We start from the raw sequence: 20,744 nt of genomic DNA on the forward strand, positions 1-20,744 counted from the left end.
CACTAGCGTTACATTTAATAGTGTGATATGATTAATATATCGACCCTCTGGTTTGAGGCATAAACATCATTATCTGACAAAAGGCCTTGGATTTAGCCAAACACTTGAATATAAAGTTAAGATGCTAAAGTACAGAAGGTAACGTTTTTTAAGACAGATGTTACTCTTATCGATTGTCTTGATCATAAAAGAACATCATCATAACCCCTATAAAAGTCAGATTTTGAATAGAACTCTGTTCTTGTTGGCATACCAGAGTGAGTGAATTTGCTGCAGCATAGTTAAAGGGGTTGAGAGCATGAGCTTTGAGGACAGACTACTTGGGTTTGAATCTTAGCCTTGGCCCTTGGACAGGTGCGTGGTTTGCTTCAGTTTCATCATCTGTAAAAATAATAGTTCTTCTTCCACAGTTGTTGAGAATTAAATGATAAAGTCCATATAGAACACTTAGAACACTAAGAATATATTCAGTAAATACCCAGTACGTGCAGTGGAGCTGTTGATATTCTTCTGGGGCGACATTCACCTTCTCAGTGGAGTTCATTAGTATTGTCTGTTTGAACACTGGAGATTCTTTCTGACATAATTGTTTTGTTGTATTAAACTTAATATTAAAGTAAGTTCTGACCAGAAACATCTGAGCAAATTTTTTACTGATGTAAAACAAGAGATTAGCTGTGAGATGCTTAAACCTAAAATATTATTTAAGCAAAGTAAATAAAGAAATTCCTTACCATTTTGAAAAGACACTAATAGGGCTCTTTGAAAAGATATTGGCAAAGTAATGGGAGAATTTTGAGAAATGAGAAGTTACTCTGTTTATAAATGGAGAAAATGATATAATGAATGACACTATACTGCATAGTTTCTTAAAGGAAAGTGGTTTGTTAGCATATTAGGCCCACAAATCTTAAGAATTATTGTTGAGAAGTCTCCTAGTGACAACTTTTATGTTTAGGTGATCTGTTGTTTTATAAAGTGATTCTGTTTGATCTCAGTTAACACAAAACAAACCTCCAATCAGTAAACCTGGAAAAATCACCATAAAGCTTTTGTGCTTCTGTTAATGTTCTTACAGAAGTTAAACGATAGGCTGTAGTCATACCTCAGACTTTCTGGTTATCTAAGCCTTTAAAAAAGTAATGTTACTAAAATACTAGATTTTTACCCATTATTCCTCCACACCACCATATTTATTAAGAAAATAGTTTATATATCAGTATATTGCCCACCCACTTGTCTAACCTTTTTTATTCTAATAAGAAAAGACCTTACAGACCTGGCATATGGAGAGCAGTTTTCCAAATCTGCATTCAGATCTCCCAACAGTGTTGTTAATGAAAGCTTAATATAAGATGAGCAGTTGGTTCTCAGTGTATCTTATTGAGAGATTTATCAGGTTTGTAAGAAATAAATTCTTAGCTATATATGCCTGATAGCTTAGAAACGGGCTTTCTATTGTTAATATCATCAGTGATACATAAACACAATCCCTGCCACTCATTGAATACTTACTGCATTGCTGTGCACTGCTTTATATGTATCTAATATAATCTTCTCAGCAGTCCTGTGAAGTTAGTGTATAACCCATTAAGATTATGAAATTTGACCCATATCATGTAGTTATGAGGTGATCAGTATTCAGATGTAGATCTGTTTTGACTCCAAGGTCCATGCTCTTAACCCCTGTGTTAAGTTAATACTGCCTCTGGATGCTTGCTCATGGTAGTAAATTTAGGAGTGGACTTCCTTTATTGTAACAGACTTCACACTTGTGATCACTTGTTCCATGTTTTTCTCCCACTAGACCATAAATTCTTATGTTTTCAGTCTCTCCATCCTCTACTGTTTTAGCCCCTCTTCTCCCTTTACATACCCCTGTGACAGATTGTCTCACTCTGTACTTGTCTCTTGTACTTACCTGTCTTCATCTCTGAAGAGATAAGACCAGGAGCTCCACGTTGGCGGGGGGAGTACATTATACTCAGTTTTGTATGTCTAGCATCTACCCCACTCCAGTTCTGGTATATAGTAAGTGCTTAATAAGGTGAAATTCCTGTAATTCCACTCTTAAGATATATCTCGTTACTGTATTATTTTCTCCAACCTCTTCCTCATATAAATTTGGGATCATGTTTTACAATTTTGTCTCTTTTTTTTTTTTTTTTTCTGTGAGCCTTTTCCCAGATGATTATTTTCTTCCAAAACATAGGTTTTAAAGCCTTCATGAGGTATATAATAATACCGCCCCTTTAAACAAAAAGAGAGTTCACAAGAAAAGAACAGCAAAGAAAATAAGAATGCAGGCAGATTCATCATTCTAGTTACTAAAATGAGTTACAGTTATATATGGCACCATCCCAGGAATATATTTGTGAAATAGGATAGAAATTCTAGAAATAGGCTGAAGTGTATGTGAAAGAACTTACTAGTTAATAAAAGTAGCATGAATGGGACATGGGAAAAGATTGCATTTTTCAACAAAGCAGTGTAGAATGACTTGTTAACCATTTAGAAATAGAGCTTAACCCTTCTCATCTTAAACCACTGGAAATGAAACCTGGCTGTAAGTAGTTGCTGCAGAAGTAGATGTGGAAGCATTTATGAAATCCAGGGAGAGGAGAGAATTGACTTTGAGAGCTACTTAACCAGGATAAAGCCAAAGATTGTTTCTTCCTTTTTAGAATGAGCAAAGGAGGTAAAGTTCAGGGCCTTCTAGAGTGAAAGAAAGGAATCTTAGATTCTCAAGAATAGAGGATAGAAACCCTGAAAGTGACTTGACTATTTTGGAATTCTAAAAGTAGCATTGAATAATCTGGAGAATGTAAGAAAGTACAGGTTAAGTATTAAAGAGGAAGTTACAGCCATTAAATGTCTTAAAGTAATTATTTAAAAAAAAATAGGAGGAAAGAAAACATTAAATATTCTGTCATGACTTGGATTGGAAGACCCTAACCTTGAGGAGCTCCTAAGGAGGGTAGAGGGACAGGCGGGGGGTTGTGGCGGGGGGGGGGGGGAGTATAATAAGCTCAACTAATTCTAGGAACTAAAGTCAAGTACAAAAATGGAATGACCAAGGGAAAAAAAGGAGCAGGTCCCTGACCAAGTTAGACATATAAACAGTACAAAGAGCTGAGTCGGGAGGTTGGTCACCAAGGAATTAGGGAGTTAAATGGGTAATTCTTAAGTTTCCGGGAGTTTTTTTAGAAATTCCATTTACTCAGCCATATGAGGTGCCTAGCAGAAGTGGAGCAGCGGGTTTTTTTACCATCATGTTTTTGGGTTTTCTTCTAGCTCTTAAAATGTGCTTGGGAAAAAGAAGGAAGAGCAATAGTTTAAAATTGCAGCTTAGTTCAACAGAAGGAATTGTAGTTTTTGCATCTTAGCTTTTGGCAGAAATGATAGATACCTAATTCACACTGTTAAATTTTAGATGGTCTGTCTTCTGCTGATCCCAGCTCTGATTGGAATGCACCAGCAGAAGAGTGGGGAAATTGGGTAGATGAAGAAAGAGCTTCACTGCTAAAGTCCCAGGAACCAATTCCTGATGATCAAAAAGTGAGTAAAGGCATTGGCGGGTATGTCTGTTTCTCTGTGCACCCCAACTACATTAGAATTATTAGGGGTTACGTTCTCTATTATAAATGTATCCCGTGGTAGAATTGCTTCTGAGCCACTCTGACCCTGTTTGCTTCAGTCCTTATGCCTGCATGCCTTCTCTATATCACTGTTTATTCTTTCCAAAAGTTATTGAGGATTCAGATATGTCGAAAGCATTATTAGGCACTGATCAGGAAATACAGTTCCTTTCCTCTTAAGAGAATTATTATAATAGTTGTGATGTATCAACTCTGAGTGTGTTTAGCAAAGAATAGATCAGTTGCCAATGATAGATTAAGGAAGGCTTCATAGCAACAGACAAGACTGAGAACACCATGAAAAAGACATCGATGCAGGAAAATAGGTAATGTTTAGTGGAGAGGTAAATAGTACACATGTGTGGAGTCCGTTGATGATAGGATCTTACCCTATTAGGCTGTATTCCTTAAAGAAAGGGACTATGAAGTGTTTATGTCTGTAGCTCTAACAGCATGCTTGGCATGCAGTAAATAAAGGAATGATGTGTACCTTGCCACATTTTCATGAAATTCTGTAAGTGATAACCTGATGACAGCTTTTAAACAAAGGATAACCTAATCCTCATAGGATTAGGAACATTTGGGCTGGATACAGTGGAAAAACAAGAAGCTTCAGAAGCTATTTTGGGATAAGTCGTAAAGAGGCAATTACATGAATCAGGTAGGAGATAATGAACTAAATTGATAGCTTCGAAAAATAAATGGAAGTGGTGTTTACCAGAGACCTAAAGCTACTGATCAAAACTTGACTAGTTGTAGGAATAAGGGTGAAAAGCCAAAGAGGCTCTGAAGGTAGTAGAGCCACTGGTATTCAACAAATACTAATTGAACATCTGCCATGAATCAGGTATTAGTGGAGAAGATAAATAAGACACAGTTACTGCCTTCAAGGAGCCTACAGTCTGGTTAGGAGAGGAAGGGGACCAGCATGTCAGCAGATAAAAGTAAGGTTACAGTTTGTATTAGGTATTAGGGAAGCACTTAGGAGTTTTAGCAAAGGCATCCTAGAGATAGAGGCAGCACGTAGAGCAAAAAGCAGTTAGAAATTAAACTAGAGAAGGAGGCAGAGATCAGATGCTAGCGGTTCTTGAATGACGTATTTAAAACCTGGATTTTATCCAATAAGTAATGGAAGGATTTTAAGCTAAAATGTTTTTTTCGACGTGGGCTACACCGGCAGCCCACGTAGGTAGGAAAAGGAGCAGAGGCACATGTGAATAGAGGCGGGAAGACCAGGTTAGAGGTTGCTTAGTAGTCCAGGACAGTCACTCCTAAGAATGGTAGGTGGAATACTGAATAGACTTGAAAAATACGTTGAAATAAAATCAACAGAGCATGTGGTTAGAGTTGAATGGAGGAAGAGTCATCAAAATGACTTCCAGGATTTTTGCTTGGGTTACTGGGGAAGGTAGAAGTGGTGCTCCCAACAGAGAAAATGTAGGACCAAAGGCTAGTTAATTGGGGGAAGGATGATTGGCTCCATCTGGAATATGTTAAATGCCTGAGAAAAGTTGGTTTTGTGCCAGGTTAAAGCTTAGGGAGAAAGATCTGTTTGGAAGTTCCTAGTATACGGTGGTTCAGCACCTTGAGAGTAGGTGAAATATGTAGGAAAAATCTAGAGTTGAAAAGAGCAGTGGAATGAACATGGAATCTGGGAAACCACCAGCTTTTAAGGAGGAAACGAAAGCCCACGAAAGACTGAAGGAAGAGAGCGCTGGGTGACAGAAGCGTGCTGCTTGCGCTCTGCTGATTAAGAGTAGCTTTGTTAGAGATCCTAGACTCAAAACCATGTTGCTGTAGGTTGAGAAGTTTTGTTTTTTTTCTTTTAACTAAGTTTGGATGGAAATGAAGGTGAGGTGGTAGTATCAGGAAGGGTTTTGTTGAGGGTTGTTTGAGTTTTGCTATAGAGACTTTAGCCCAGGGTAAACTTTAAAGTTCCATACGGTAGTGCAAAAGCAACCATCAGCAGTAAGGAAGTGAACCTTCTTTACAAAAACTGGCATCAGGGCAGGTTTGGAGTTCGTCAACCCGTGATTTAATGTATCTGTAGACACAGAGAAAAGGGATCTAGAATCAAGTAAAAGTTAGACATAAATGAGAGATTTGGCTCATAGAGTAAGATCCTGACAGTAGAGGTGGGGGAGCCTTAGGCGTGAGTGGATTGTCGGCTGGCCTTTGATCCAGTTAGGATGGTATTACCTCCGATCTATAGAGACCAGAGAAAGGAATAGGTGGCCATGGGACTTATACTAAAGGTGTAAATAAATGTAGAGGGGGACAGTTAATAGGTGATACGAAGGTTGAGGGGTTAGGAAGAGAGAGGGATAAATGGGCAGAGCGTAGGGCGTTTTAGAGCAGTAAAACTATATAGACACTGTAGCATGGTGAATGGATGTCATTATACATTTTGTTCCAAAGCTGTAGAATGTACGACCCTAAGGTAAACTGTAGGGGCTTTGGGTGATAATCCTGTGTCCGTGTAGGCTCATCAGTTGTAACACCTGTACCACTCTGGGGAGGGAGCATGGCAGGGGTGGGGAGCACATGGACATCTCTGCCTCCTGCTCAGCTTTGCTGTGAACCTAAAATTGCTCTAAAAATAAACCCTGTTAGGATAGAAAAGCTTCCTGGTACAGTCCCGTAACACACAGTAATCATTCTGGTATTTGTTGAATGTTTAATGAATGTGCAACCAAAAATCTGTTTCTCTACCTGAAACTTCCTGGTGCCTGATGATCAGAATTAGACAGTAGAACCACTGAATGGAGTAAAGACTGTCACGTACAGCAGTTCGTGTTCTGAGTATACTCCAAGATTGTCTTTCATTTTTCTTAGAAAAAATGGGACACCTTGGAGGAATGGAGAAGTAAAATGTGATGGGTTTGTACAATCACATGTTAGAAGTTAGAAATTTATGAAATAAGTTACATTGATATCAACATGAATAGACTCAGAAACATGCTGAATGATGGACAGGTTTGCAGAAAGATACAGTATGATACCATTTATGTAAATTTTATATGCGTGGACACCCCAGAATTTATTTAAAAAACTTAGTTGGATAGACAAAAAAGTTCTTGGTAATTAGTGGTTTACCCCTAGGGAAGGTGGTGTGGACTGGGAAGGGGGGGTGTAAAGGAATTTTATGAGTAATGTCTTTTACATTTAATGATCTAAAATAAATTTGGCAAAATGTCAATTTGATATGAGTTAAAAGATGTTATGGAATTGATTTCAGCCTTTTCCCCATGAACAAAAAATAGTGTTTTGCCATGAGGAAATTTCTCTTATGATTGGATTATAATTGGCTGAGAAGCAGAATGACCAGAGTCCTTGTGACCTGAATATCCCCCATAGGATGCATTTTTTTTTTTTTCCACGTATTTCAGTCATTATGAGCTTATGTGAAAACTTCAGTGGAGGGGCACCTGACTGGCTCAGTGGTTGAGCATCTGCCTTCAGCTCAGCTTATGACCCCGGGGTCCTGGGATCGAGTCCCACATTGGGCTCCCTGCATGGAGCCTGCTTCTCTCTCTGTGTCTCTCTGAATAAAGAAATGAAATCTTTAAAAAAAATCTTTTAAAAAAAACTTCTGTGGAAGTTTCTCCACAACTGGCATCCAATTTGTACCGGACATCTCTTAGCTAAGTTTGTGTAGGATTTTGTTTTTTCCATCTACTAGTAATTTCTGTGAACTAGTTGGTGGTTCGTGAGACCTCCAGAATCATCCTAATGACTGTTCTGCTGAGCAGAGAAGTAGTAGTTACCCCATCATCTCTTCCTATAAGGGTAGAGTAGGAATCTTGCCTATCATGGAGAAACAAAAAGCACTTTGTCATAGAAAAGTCAACAATATGCTTTGTGTGAAGGGATACTATGAATATTAATTTAAGTCCTAAGTCACTATTTTTGTCATATGGGATGTTATTTTCAGTGACATTCCGTCTCACTCTGTTTTTTAAATTAAGCCTTTTATCTTGAGATAACTGTAGAGTGAAAAGCATTTGTGAGAAATGATACAGAGAGATCCCTGGACTCTTCACCCAGTGTCCCCCAGTGGTAACATCTTGAAAAACTGCAGTACAGTATCACAACTAGGGAGTTGCCATTACTGCATCAAGATATAGAAGACATTCCCATCCTGCAAGAATCCCTCATGTTGCCCTTTGTTACGGCCACTCTTCCTCCTGTCACCAGCCCCATGGTAATGCCTGGCAACCAGTAGTCTGTTTCCATCTCTATAATTCTGTCATTTCAAGAATTTTCTATGAATCGAATAATACAGCATGTAACCTTTTCATACTGTTTTTTTTTTTTTTTTTTTTTTCACTCAGCATAATTCTCTAGAGACTCATCCAGGTCGTTGTATGCATTCATTAGTTGGCTCTTTTTTACTTTTGAGTAGTCACAGTGTGGATCTGCTTCAGATTGTTAAACCATTCTCCTGGTGAAGGACATCAGGATTGTTTTTAGCTTGGGGCTGCCATGAATAAAGCTGCCATATACATTTGTGTACAAGTTTTTGTGCGAACATAAGTATTTTTGTGGGATAAATGCCTAGGAGTATAATCCTTGGGTTGTAAATAGTTACATATTTAGCATATTAAGAAACTGTCAAACTATTTTTCAGAGTGGCTGTATCACTTCCCATTCCCACTTACAATAAATAAATGATCGTATTTCTCTGAATCCTTGCCAGCTCTTGCTTGTCACTATTTTTTATTTTAGATGCAGATAAGTGTCTAGTGAACTCATTGTGATTTTAATTGCATTTCCCTAATGATGAATGATATTGAACATCTATCTCTGCATGTGCTTTGCCATCTGTCTGTCCTCTTTCGTGAAATATCTGTTCATATCTTGCACATTTTCTAATTGGATTGTTTACTATTGAATTTTGAGTGTTCTTTATATAGTCTTAGATACATAAGTCCTTTGTTGAATATATGGTTTGCAAATATTTTCTCCCATTCAGTAGCTTGTCATTCTCTTTAACAGGGTAGGATTCTGTTTTACTGCACATAGTTCTGCATTTAAACTATGAAAATAAAACAGAATGACCTAACCAGTGAGTTTTTAAAAACCAAGGTTTGCACAGCTCTAGTAATTTATCGTGGAGGGGATGAAAGATGTAAAAAAAAGAGAGACGCCTGGGTAGCTCAGTGGTTAGGCGTCTGCCTTGGGCTCGGGGCGTGATCCCAGAGTCCCGGGATTGAGTCCCGCGTTGGGCTCCCTGCGTGGAGCCTGCTTATTCCTCTGCCTCTGCCTCTGCCTCTCTCTCTATGTCTCTCATGAGTAAATTAATAAAATCTTTTAAAAAAAAAAAAAAGAAGAAAAAGTGGTCTGTCATAGACATAGGAGAAGGAAATTCCATGTACTTGTTCTTTTTTAATGTGTAATTTTAGATATATTTCATTACTCATTACTAATTCTTAGCATTTAGAAGATAAAGACCGAGCCTAATGAATGAAATTATTCCATAATTCCTGAATAATGAAAACTTAACCAATTGGTTCACTTTAATATTTTGCTTTTAACATCAGGTTTCAGATGATGATAAAGAAAAGGGAGAGGGAGCTCTTCCAACTGGAAAATCTAAAAAGAAAAAAAAGAAAAAGAAGAAGCAAAGTGAAGATAACTCTCCTGCACAGGTAGGGTATCAGAACAACAGACGTCATTCATTAAGCACCTACTGCTGAAATGTGAAAGGCTAATATGCAGATACTAAGAATATGTAGAAATAAAAGACATAATAGGAGATAGCAGGTTTACTTGTATTGGAAAAGTCACAGAATGTTTTAAAGATCTTCTATATCCTACTGTAATAAAAACTGTTGTTCTAAAAAAATCATAACCAAAGATGTAAAACCAAAAGTTACTAAAAATAAAATAAGATACATTTTGGTTTATATTAAGGTGAAATGGAAAAGGCGATAACAGTGTTTCTCACAGAATGTCTTTTGAATAACTGGAATTTATTAGCAAGTTAGAAGTTTAGTTCAATTAGAACAACCGTGTGCATCATGAGTGAAGTGTCATCCACTCTGAGTTTGCTCTGTTTCACTTAGTATTTTCTGCTTGTTTGGCTTCTGACAGGAGCTTTGTTTATGTCATTCCTACATTTTCCTTCTTTTTTCATGGTCTCTCCTATTAGGAAAATTTTTAGATTATAATATGGGTGAAAGCAAAGCTATTTTAATTTCAAACATACTAGATTACTAGAAGTATGCATGGGTTTCTATAACCATTACATTACAAATTACGGAAATCTTACTCCTTACTTACAACATGCGGCTAGTTGTTCTTATTCCTCTAAATGTAGGAGATAGGGGCACCTGGGTGTCTCAGTCCTTTGAGTGTCTGCCTTCAGCTCAGGTCATTTCACGGTTCTGCAGTCGGCCCATGTGCGGCTTCTTGCTCAGCAGGGAGCCTGCATCTCCCCCGCCCCCTCCCTGCTTGTGCTCTCCCCTCCCTGTCAACTAAATAAAATCTTTTAAAAAATAAGTTAGTAAATAAATGTAGGACATAGCCAGAGTTTCTATAGAGGATAGCCCACATAATAATTTTCCTGTTTATTGTTTTCTTTGGGAAAAGTTGCTGCATAAGGCTTTTTTAAAGGAAATATGCGTTGCATTCATTTTTGTTAAGGGAAGCACAGCCCATCATAAATGACACCAATCCATTTTCAGTATTAGTTTTTTCTCACAAGTAGTGGTTGGGTATTAAGGTTAACGCAACTGAGATCAATGGATATGAAAAACTAAAACTATGTAATAGAGGTGCTTCTCTTGTTAGCTGAGTGAGCTAATGAAAAATGTTATTGACAGCTTGATAATACTGTCTGAACTCTTTTAAGCCAGACTTTCCTGGACTTTTGTGATTTTCTGGTTTGTGAATTAGATGAGTTCCTTTTAGAAGAAATTTTGTGCAGTAGATGTAATCTGTAAAGTTCAACTTACTGGCAGAGGTCGTTAACTTGTGAAAGTTCTTTTGGTATTCTGATACTCCTTTGATCTGTTTTTAAAAATAATAGTGAGTATGGGACACCTAGGTGTGTGTCACAGTCGGTTAGGTGTCCGATTCATGGTTTCAGCTTGAGTCATGACCTCAGGGTCGTGAGATGGAGCCCCACATGGGGTTCCACACTGTGCGCTGAGTCTGCTTGAGACTGTCTCCCTCTTCCCCTCCCTCCCTCCCTCCACCCCAAGGTCAATAAATCTTTTAAATAAATCACAAGGAGTAAGTATACAGGATTTAGAGTCAGATCTGTATTCAAATTTCAGTTTTGCCATTTACTAAACTAGTAGTTTTTGTTTTACTTTGCAAAAGTGACTTAACTGCATAGGTTGCTTTGAAAATTAAATGAGACATCATGAAATTCTGTGCCAAGTATATAGAACATAGTAATCTACCTATAATACATTTGGGAATTTGTCCATTTTACTTGTGTGTACGTGGTTGGTGGGCGTCTTTACTGTTAGAGTACAGCTTAGAGGGGCACCTGCGTGGCCCAGTTGGTTAAACGTCTGCCTTCAGCTCAGGTCATGATCCCAGGGTCCTGGGATCGAGCCCCATGTCGGGCTCCTTGCCCTGCGGGGAGCCTGCTACTCCCTCTCCTTCTGCCTGCTGCTTGCTTCCCCTGCTCATGCTCTCTCTCTCTCTGTCAAAATAAAATATTTTTTTAAAAAGAAAAGAGTATAGCTTAGGATAGAACTAACTGATGTGTTCACATTAATTTTGTACAGATTGCAAATCTTACATACATACTTCCAAAGCTATTCATTTAACTTAAAATCACAACAAAATTTGTTTTGCTGTCTAAACCCACTACCATCCTGAACAAGTTTTATGAATTACCAGTATTGGCAGAAAACTTTCAAGATAATCCTGGCCAGTTGTTTGTATGTACGTGTACACTAAAAAAACAATACAATTAACAGTGATAGTCCTGTTCGATATATTCTCGTTCATATTTATTTCACACACCCAAGCATGTAATGTGCTTTAGAATTACCTTGTTGGGGATCCCTGGGTGGCACAGCAGTTTGGCGCCTGCCTTTGGCCCAGGGCGCGATCTTGGAGACCCGGGATCGAATCCCACGTCGGGCTCCCAGTGCATGGAGCCTGCTTCTCCCTCTGCCTGTCTCTCTCTCTCTCTCTCTCTCTCTCTCCGTGACTATCATAAATTAAATTAAATTAAATTTTAAAAAAAAGAATTACTTTGTTGGAACTCCTTTTTAAAGTCTGCAGGCCTAAGAATGGAAATGTTACAGCTTAGATAGGACCTTAGAAATTATCTAGGCACATTGTATTTTATAGTTGAGAAAACTGAGGTTCAGGGAATGAAATGATTTGTCCTTGACCATATGCAGCTAGACTGCAGGAGGCCAAAACCGCAATGTCCTTTCTGCTATGTCAGCCTCAGTTATCTACAGAATGTGCATATGTACAAATATTTTGTTCATTGAACAATTCATTAAGTGAAATGTTATTTCTAAAGTCTTGGTTTAAGTATCACCTAATTCACTGTGTACTTTGTTTAAAAGAAAAAAAAAACAGTTTATTTTGTTTGAGTTGGTTTAGTAAATTAGAATGGTTTGCATTTGGGGATGGGAGTGTATTGGTTTTTAATTCCCAATTGATTGAAGTCCCTGGGGATAGCAGGAGTGATCACTGTTGTTCCAGATGAACTTGTGTATTTTCAATCTTTGAATGCTTGTTTTTATATGCTCTGCTAAGCTATTTGGACAGTTATTGAAGTTAAATTACTTTCTTGGACTATCTTTTGGATATTACAAGCCAAATAGATTTTTAATTAGTAAAAAAAGAGTGATTTGTATCATCTAATAGACTACTTTTCTCTGTAGGACACAGAAGAATTAGAAAAAGAGATTAGAGAAGAGCTTCCAGTGAATACCTCTAAAGTCCGTCCAAAGCAGGAAAAAGCTTTTTCTTTGAAGACCATAAGCACTAGTGATCCAGCTGAAGCACTCATCAAAAATAGCCAGGTAATTTTTTGATATTTAAGTAATAAAATTTTGATGACTTAAGAATTGTGCCATAACTTGTATTTTATTGAAGCACTAAGTGCTAAGCATCACTAATCACTAAAGTGCTGAGCATTTTAAATACACTAAATAATTTAGCCCTCATCACAGCCCCACAAGAGAGGTAAGATCTATTATATAAATGAAGTTGGGGAAGTTGAATACCTTGTCCCAAGCTGCATAACTATCTGTGGTGAAACCAGGATCACAAGAATGTATTTTCTCCTATTAAATATCTAAACATACAGAGGATAGATTGCTTAGAGGAAATGAAACTGGTTGCATCTTGCTAAAAGCAGGCACACAGTATATAATAGGACTCTGGTCCAACTTCTCAAAATGTAACATTTGTTTAAAATTTGGTGACCGTTTTTTTTTTTTTTTTTTTTTTTCCTTTTTTCTTTTAAACAATTTATTTATTTGAGAAAGAGCACAAGCATGGGGAACAGCAGGCAGAGGAAAAAGCAGGCTCCTCACTGAGCTGGGAGCCCAATGTGTGGAGCTTGATCCCAGCACCCAGGATCATGACCCGAGCCAGAGGCAAGACTCTCAGCCACTGAGCCGAGCCGCCCAGGCCCCCTTGTGACAGGTTCTTGAAATATGTGCCATTCAGTAGAAAATTTTAATATGTCAGAAGGGACCATTTTAAAAGTCTAGGCCAGTGACACAAGAAGTCATAGTTTTTAAAAATCTGATTTCTAGAAAGGCAAATTATATAGAAATATATGAAATCCTACTAGAGTTGCATGGCTCGTTTATGTGCTCATTCAAAAAAATGTATTGAGAACCTACTACACGCCACCCACTATTTGAGGTTCTAAGAATATATCCAAGAGCAAAGCAGATAAAAAACATCTCTGCCTTTGTGGAGCATACATATTTAATGAAACAGCTTCAGATAGGAACCTGAGTTACTGGGGCACCCGGCTGACCCAGTCAGTGAAGCATATGCTCTTGATCTTGGGGTTGTGACTTGAAGTCCCGTACTGGAATTAGAGCTCACTTAAAAATAAAGTATTTTAAAATAAAATAAAATAAAAAAAAGAAAAGAATCCGAGTTACCACTAAAAGAAGTAATTGGTAATGGTCTTGTGCTAAAATAAAATCTTAAATACTTCCTATTGGGATTTGATGCTTTTAATTCCCTAAGAGAAAAATTCCCTTTTGAGATGAAAGGATGTGATCTCCGTACAAGCATAGATTTAATAGTAGGGCTGCAAAGGGTCATTTGACATTTTGATGTTTTACTTATTAGGAAGTCATTTTCAGAAGCCATCTGGTAAACTATTTCTGTTCTTCTGGGATTTAACATAAATTAAGTGAGACAATAGAGAGGAGAATACTGGAAATAAATACTAAAACTTTTGAGTATGAAGTAAATATAGAGAACATTAAGAAAGCTGAACTGAGCAAGACAAATGCATATGTGAAATAGGAGGGAATCCAAGTAATTACCTGCATGTACAGAGCTTCCTCCGGTTTCCTTTTCCTTTGAGCTTTTTTAAAATTTTAATTAATTAATTATTTGAGTGAGTGAATGAGAGGGAAAGAGAATCTGAAGCAGACTGTGCACTGAGCACAGAGCCTGATGTGGGGCTCAATTCCACAATCACAAATCCATGACCTGAGCTGAAGCCAAGAGTCGGATGCTTAACCAACTACGTAGCCCAGGTGCCCCTCCCAGGCGCCCCTCAGTTGAGCTTTCTTAACATCCACAGAGCCTGGAAGAACTAGGGGCAGGAGAGATGTCACCTGCCCTGTTCCCGTATTCACATCATGTTGATAAGTAACACCAAAGGATGAATGGATCTCCTCCTCCTCTGGTACAGCCTCAGGGCACTCCAAATACTGGAGCTTCCATCCTTACCTCTCCTAACCACCCATTCAGTTAGGCCTCACTTAGGCAAATCAGTTGACTTGCCCCCTTTCTGCTCCCAGGTTGGAGAGGAGAGGCAAGGTCTGAGTCTAGGCCCTCAGCCTTACAATTTCACTACCAGACTGGATAGAACTGGAAAATTTGGATTATTGCTTCCTTTAATGGATAGGACTAGTAGCTACAGTCTGCTTTTGTCTGATGCCATCTTTTTCCGTGGGTAGGAAACGGAAGTGCTTGCTGCCCTGTTTGAGTTACCTCTCAAGAAACAGAGGAGGGAATGTCACCCACTGGAAGTTCAGAAATTAGCCATTTTCTTCTTGTCTTTCATTTGAAAAAGTTTTGAGGAATTGAGAGATGGTGAAAAGTGGACAGAACATTGAATCACTAGAACTTATAAAATATATTTGTAATGCAAAAGAAGAACATAAAAGCTCATGGAAATGGAATTATTCGCTCTTATTTGAGCTTCAGTAAACATCTTGTAATTTTAATACTTTTCATCCATTTTTTTTCTTGACCTTTATTGATGGATATTGTAGGTAAAGATTTACTTGGTTATGCTGCTAGAGGGCAGGCATGAGTTGTGTTTCTGCCGATAATTATTTGGAAACCGTCTTGGTGTATTTACGTATTCCTAAACAGCCTCTTGGTATTACTCTGATACTTAATTTTATCTGAAACTTTTTATAAAAGAACCTAAAATAATTTTATTCCAAAATAGCCTATCAAGACTCTTCCACCTGCTATTTCTACCGAGCCATCCGTTATTTTATCAAAAAGTGATTCTGACAAGAGCTCTTCCCAAGTGCCACCGATATTACAAGAGACAGATAAATCCAAGTCCAATACTAAGCAAAATAGTGTGCCTCCTTCACAGAGTAAGTAATCCTCATTTTTTATTTTTTTCTATGTTCTCATACACTTTATAAGTGTTAATATCTTAGAAGTCTGAAATAGTAGACTTCTGATCTTAGAAGTCTGATGGATTAGTAGGGCAACCCTCCCTTCCTTTGCAAAGGCTAGACTCCTTGGAACCTTGTGGACCTCAGCTCTGAGGGCCAGTGGGCTGACACCACTCCAAGCAAGAGGGGTGGCCGGTGACAGCGGAGGACTCGATGCTTGCCTGTCCGTCTGTCTGGTCCCGCTTGTTTTCCGTGCACATGTTCTTGGGACTATGAATTGTTCTTTGCCCCCTTTTCCCTCCTTTTGTCCCTTCAGCTACCTTCAGGGTCCATTTTGCCCATTATCACTTTTATTACTTAGATTGAGCCATATTAAATGATGGGTTTTCTAGATCAGAATCAGTGAAATATCCTCCATGTGATTAAACTAAGTAATACATTGGGATTCAAAGGAAAAGAGGAAGGCAGCCATAGAATAATCTAAAAACTTGTCACTGAAACTTGAAAACTTAAAGGTTGAAGCATTATTAGTGGATTTCAAAACATGTTTTCATTAATGCTACTTTTGTATTTTTGAGACATTGGAGTATTTACTCCTGTTTTTTCTTTCTTTTTTTTTCTTTTTCTTTTTCTTTTTCTTTTTTTTTCCCCCCCTTTAGCCAAGTCTGAAACTAACTGGGAATCTCCCAAACAAATAAAAAAGAAGAAAAAAGCCAGACGGGAAACGTGAATATATTTTTCCTGAATTGGACATGTGTTTGCAAACACTGTCTGGAAGATTATGCTGTTTATGCAATAATTTGTGAACATGTACAGAGTTTTATATAAATTTAAACCAATTTTTAAAACAAAACTGTGAACACAACCACCGTAAAAATGGAATCAAAGGAAAGTTAATTTATGAAATCAAGAGGTCAGCAGAATATACTCCAGTGCTGGAAGACACGTGGGGAGAGTCTTTTCAACTGAACAAGAATGATCTTAATTTAAGAATATATCCTGGTTTTACAGCAGTGCCCTGTTTACAACAGCTTGTCCCTGTCGCCTCTGCAGCTGAGGAATCCAGGGTTCTGAGGAGAGGGGGCTGTCTGCAAGTGGGCAGTCTTCTGCACGGAGCTTAGACCATCTGAGGCTGTTTATGCTTAAATCCAAGTGCTTTGATCAAATGCATAATCTGCCATCTCCTACATCTATGTTGGTAGCCGTTTGTATTAAAGGAATCACAAGTGCAAATAAAGGTCATTTATCATTTGTTAACTAAACTCCTGGTTTAGTTTACAGTTTTTAAAAAGTTCTTAATTAAAACATTGAACATGCAGTTGATGGCTTGTATGGCTTACGAAGTTATTTTTGATAGTCTTACATTACTTGAATTGTTCAAAGTTCAGTATATTTTAAATTAAGAAAGGTAAACTATATGTATTTGTTTTATACTTGTAAGGTTCAGACTCACAAATAATGCTCTTGTTTAGAATTTGAAAACTTTCAGGCAAAATCCACGTTAACATTTTTCCTTTCCCCTAGCAGTTTCTTTTTTCCAGCATCGACTCTTCTGCATTGCTAATACTTCAACTTTAAAAATGAAATCTCACAAATTAGTCATACAGACAGAACTTTGAGTATGTGATGGAGAATGAAAAACTAGAGTCAGACAGCTTTAATTGACATTGTCAAGACCTCCAGTTATCAGGAATACATTTTTTTACTGCCTTAACCTATAGTGCGTAGAATATGCATCAATTTCTTGAGGGGGATTCGTGTTTTTATAAGAATTTTCATGTAATTATTGCAATCGTGGTCAAATAAGGAACGTTTTCTGCTTGAGACTATTGATTTAAATGACGTGTGAGATGTTTCACCATTTTCAGGCACTGTGTAATTCTATTGTAATAAACTGGCAGGTATCTTTGTAACTATAAATAGTGCATGCTCAGCCATGTACACTGTAAATAGCCTTTACCAAACGTGTTTGACAAGGACCATAATTAACATCACTTAGTGAATTGTGATAAAGAAAAAAAAAGCCATGATTTATTTGATGTGATTGGCTTGTTTTTACGTGGCGCCAAGAATGAAACTGTTTAACAGCTGTAACCAATGGTACTGACCTGTCCATCCAATCTTGTCCTTTATTATATCTGATTGTGGTTTGATAGTATTGCATTGTCACACCAGGAAAGCTGAAGAAGCAAAATGGTTTTAGTAACTGCTGAAGACCGGCCTTACTAACGGACAGCTTTCCTGCCGAGGATTATTAGCTTCTATCAGGTGTTAACATCTGTTTCAGGAATACGGCAGTGTGTTTACATGTCAGAAGTCTCGTTTCATTCTATGATATTTCTAAATTGATTTCTTTAAATAAATTCAGCAAATGGATAGCATTGTTTTTATTTGCTTCAATATTGGGGTAAAATAAGCTCACCTGCCAGGAATTCATTTCTTCAGATGACTTTCTTCTGTTAGCTTTGCATAGATGTTTCTTAAATAGATCCGAGGGTTCCTAAGTTGCCAGCACTTTGTAAAGGTGTCCCAGAGGAGGATTTGAGGAGTCTGTATAAGTTTTTAGAATGTGCCAAAAGATCTATGCTCAGAAAATTGAACTCTCTCAACTCTACCTCACCATTTCTTTAGCTTAGGATTTTGTTGGCCGTGTCAGGTGTTGGACTTTATTTCTCCAGCTTAGCGTCTCCCATACAGCCACCGACAGCGGGCGTGAGAGACACTGTCTTTCGAGGAGAGATCTAGTGTGGAGATGAAGAAGTGCATTGCTAAACGGGTGGACCTGGAGTGGAGATGCCTCTGTCTCTCCTCTCCAGCTCAAGAGCCAGGACGTGGATTTTATGTTTTTGAGAGATGGCAGCTACGAGTGATAAAAGTATTATTTTCTTTCATATGCATGAGATGAAAACTCTTGCACAATTAAAGTATCATTGTTTGTTGCTCTTTACCTGTTCCAGAAGATTTTTGTATGGCACTGCCAGTTTCTGGAATGTGAACACAGGAACTGTTCTCCATCATCAACCTCAGAAGGAACTAAAATGAAGGTAGTGATTCAGGGAGGAGGAGAAAGAGAGGAGCCTGTTGTCTTTTGGAGGCTTGGATTAGATGCTTCCCAGACTGTTAGGAGGGTGGTAGCTGATCCCTTTAGGTGTCCTGAGACCTGAAGGGAAACCTTGTTCTGATTTGCAAACGAGGCCTCCTATGTAGAGATCCCCCCGACCCTGACCCGTCGTTCCCTATTCTGTAGAGGGGCTTGGGATTTCCCCAGACTGGAATCCTACCTATCTGTACCCCAGATTGAGCAAAAACAATAGTTGAGAGAGTAAAAAAAAAAAAAAAAAAATTAAAAAAAAAAAAAAAGTGAAATAAAATGTCATTAATGTAATTTACCATGTTTACTTTGTGCATGCATGGGAAGGGGGGTGGGGGGCAGTGGAAATAATTTATCCAGATCTAACGGAATTATTTCACAGGCTAATCCAGTTTGTATTTGGGTTAAAGATAATGGAAAGGCAACATTTAACTACAGAGTTTAGTTTTCTGAATTTAAAAACAGTCCTCTATTAACATAGTGTGAAATATCTTTCAAAATTGAGAATTAATTAGGTTTAAGATGTCTAAGAGATGTCTTAAGACTTTCTTCTGTGAACTCATTGCACAAACTGGAATTACTTTCCAAAAGGCTTAGGGAATGCAAATATGTTATTTGTAAAATGCATTGAGTTTTGTAAATAAAACAAACCATTTTTTTGTTTAATTGCTCGTTACAGTTCTCTTATGGGAAGGGATTTCAGTCATTTTGCATCCGAAGCAGCTAGCCTAAGGGCAATTACTTTTTGATGTTCTTGATGCTTCTTTCGAAAAGCCTGGGTGCACTTGGAGGCTTTACTAGTGGGAAGTCAAATGTTTGGAGTTAAGCACCCTGTAAAATAGCCGTTGGGACACATGATGTTCTCTATGGGAAACTGCTTCCATCTTAGCAGTAGCTGTAACTGCCACCAGGTTCAGTATATGACTTGCATCGGGTTTTTAAGTTAAGGAACTGAGACTCAAATCTGGCACTATTTATTACTTTTGGCTATGTCCCCAAACAATAGTGACTTAAACAAGATAGAACTTTGTTTCTTGTGCGTGTAAAAGTCCGGAAGGCAGTCCACGGCTGCTGTAGCGCTGCGGGGTCGGGAACCCAGGTTCCCTCGACATTGGTCCCCCCCCCATTACTCAGTATGTGGCTTCCGCATCAAAGTTGCAGGCAGCTGCACAGCTAGAAACCTGTCAGCATTTCTGCCCTCTTCCTTTAGGAACACTTCTTACAAGTTAGCACCACATAGGCTCATCAACTCAAACTTGATCCCACTAGCTACAAAGAGAACAGGAAATAATCGTCTTTATTCCGGCTGTCACGGGCCAATTAACATTTCAGGATTCATAACTGAGGAAGCACAGCTAGCAGTCGCCGTCACGGGGCTGGACGTGCACTGCGTTTGTCCTGCACCCAAGCATCACTTTTAAGGTTGGGTTTTAGTTTTTCCAACTAAAATTTTGAAATCTCTTGGGTACCACTCAAGAGTAGTAGCTAGTAATGTTCAAACTTCTATGTAATAGCTTTCTGTAAGAAATTCCTGCCACTCGACTGCTTTAAATTGCAAAGACAGGCTGAGAGAGACTGAGCAGCCTGCTATCATGCCTATGTTGCAACTATAACAAGTGTCAATAGAAAAATTACCCTGGTGTATAAAGTAATTAAAAATAAAATACATCACTGTTTTTTCTAAATGCTTTAACGGAAGAATAATTTCTAACTCTAGCATCAAGATGGGGTGCATTGTGACATGCTTGCTAACTCATAATAGTTACATTACTGAGATTGGTGACAAGGCTAATTGGAGAAAAATTTCAGCAGATTCAAAATCTTCCCCATGAGAATGATATTCTTATTTGTATATGTGTGCTTTCCTTTATTTATTGTATCAAAGCATTCAGAACGAATATATGTAACATGTACATAAACTATAAAGCATAATAAAGTGAACGCCTCTGAAACCACCATTCTGCTTAAGAAATAGAACATTATCAGCCAAGGGGATGTTGGGGGTGAGCCTGACTTCCACTGTTGTTCACTAACAGGATCAAGGGGGAAAGGCGTGGATGAAGACCGCTGCTCTCAGGCCCCCAGGCTTGCACGGGTCTTTTTCCCTGCCCCAAACTAGCTGCGGGTTCCAGGTAACTTAGCCAGTCTCGGAAGGGAGTCCTGGCCTTCCTGGCGCCCCCTTCGGGCCAG

General features: G+C 38.3%; 1 protein-coding gene across 5 annotated transcripts in view; it reads left to right on the forward strand.

Annotated features, from left to right (window-relative positions):
* Positions 1-19,220, forward strand: part of MTDH (metadherin) — a 56,716-nt gene extending 37,496 nt beyond the window's left edge. For all 5 annotated transcript variants that reach the window (XM_038579834.1, XM_038579835.1, XM_038579837.1 and 2 more), the window contains 5 exons: positions 3,434-3,558; positions 9,182-9,289; positions 12,506-12,646; positions 15,283-15,439; positions 16,123-19,220. In XM_038579834.1, the coding sequence (XP_038435762.1) occupies positions 3,434-3,558; positions 9,182-9,289; positions 12,506-12,646; positions 15,283-15,439; positions 16,123-16,193 (602 nt within the window). In that variant the 3' untranslated portion in view covers positions 16,194-19,220. The remainder of the gene's footprint in view (positions 1-3,433; positions 3,559-9,181; positions 9,290-12,505; positions 12,647-15,282; positions 15,440-16,122) is intronic.
* The last annotated feature ends 1,524 nt before the right edge of the window (positions 19,221-20,744 follow it).

Source organism: Canis lupus, chromosome 29 (genome assembly GCF_011100685.1).
Source record: "Canis lupus familiaris isolate Mischka breed German Shepherd chromosome 29, alternate assembly UU_Cfam_GSD_1.0, whole genome shotgun sequence".
NCBI classification, from domain to species: domain Eukaryota; kingdom Metazoa; phylum Chordata; class Mammalia; order Carnivora; family Canidae; genus Canis; species Canis lupus.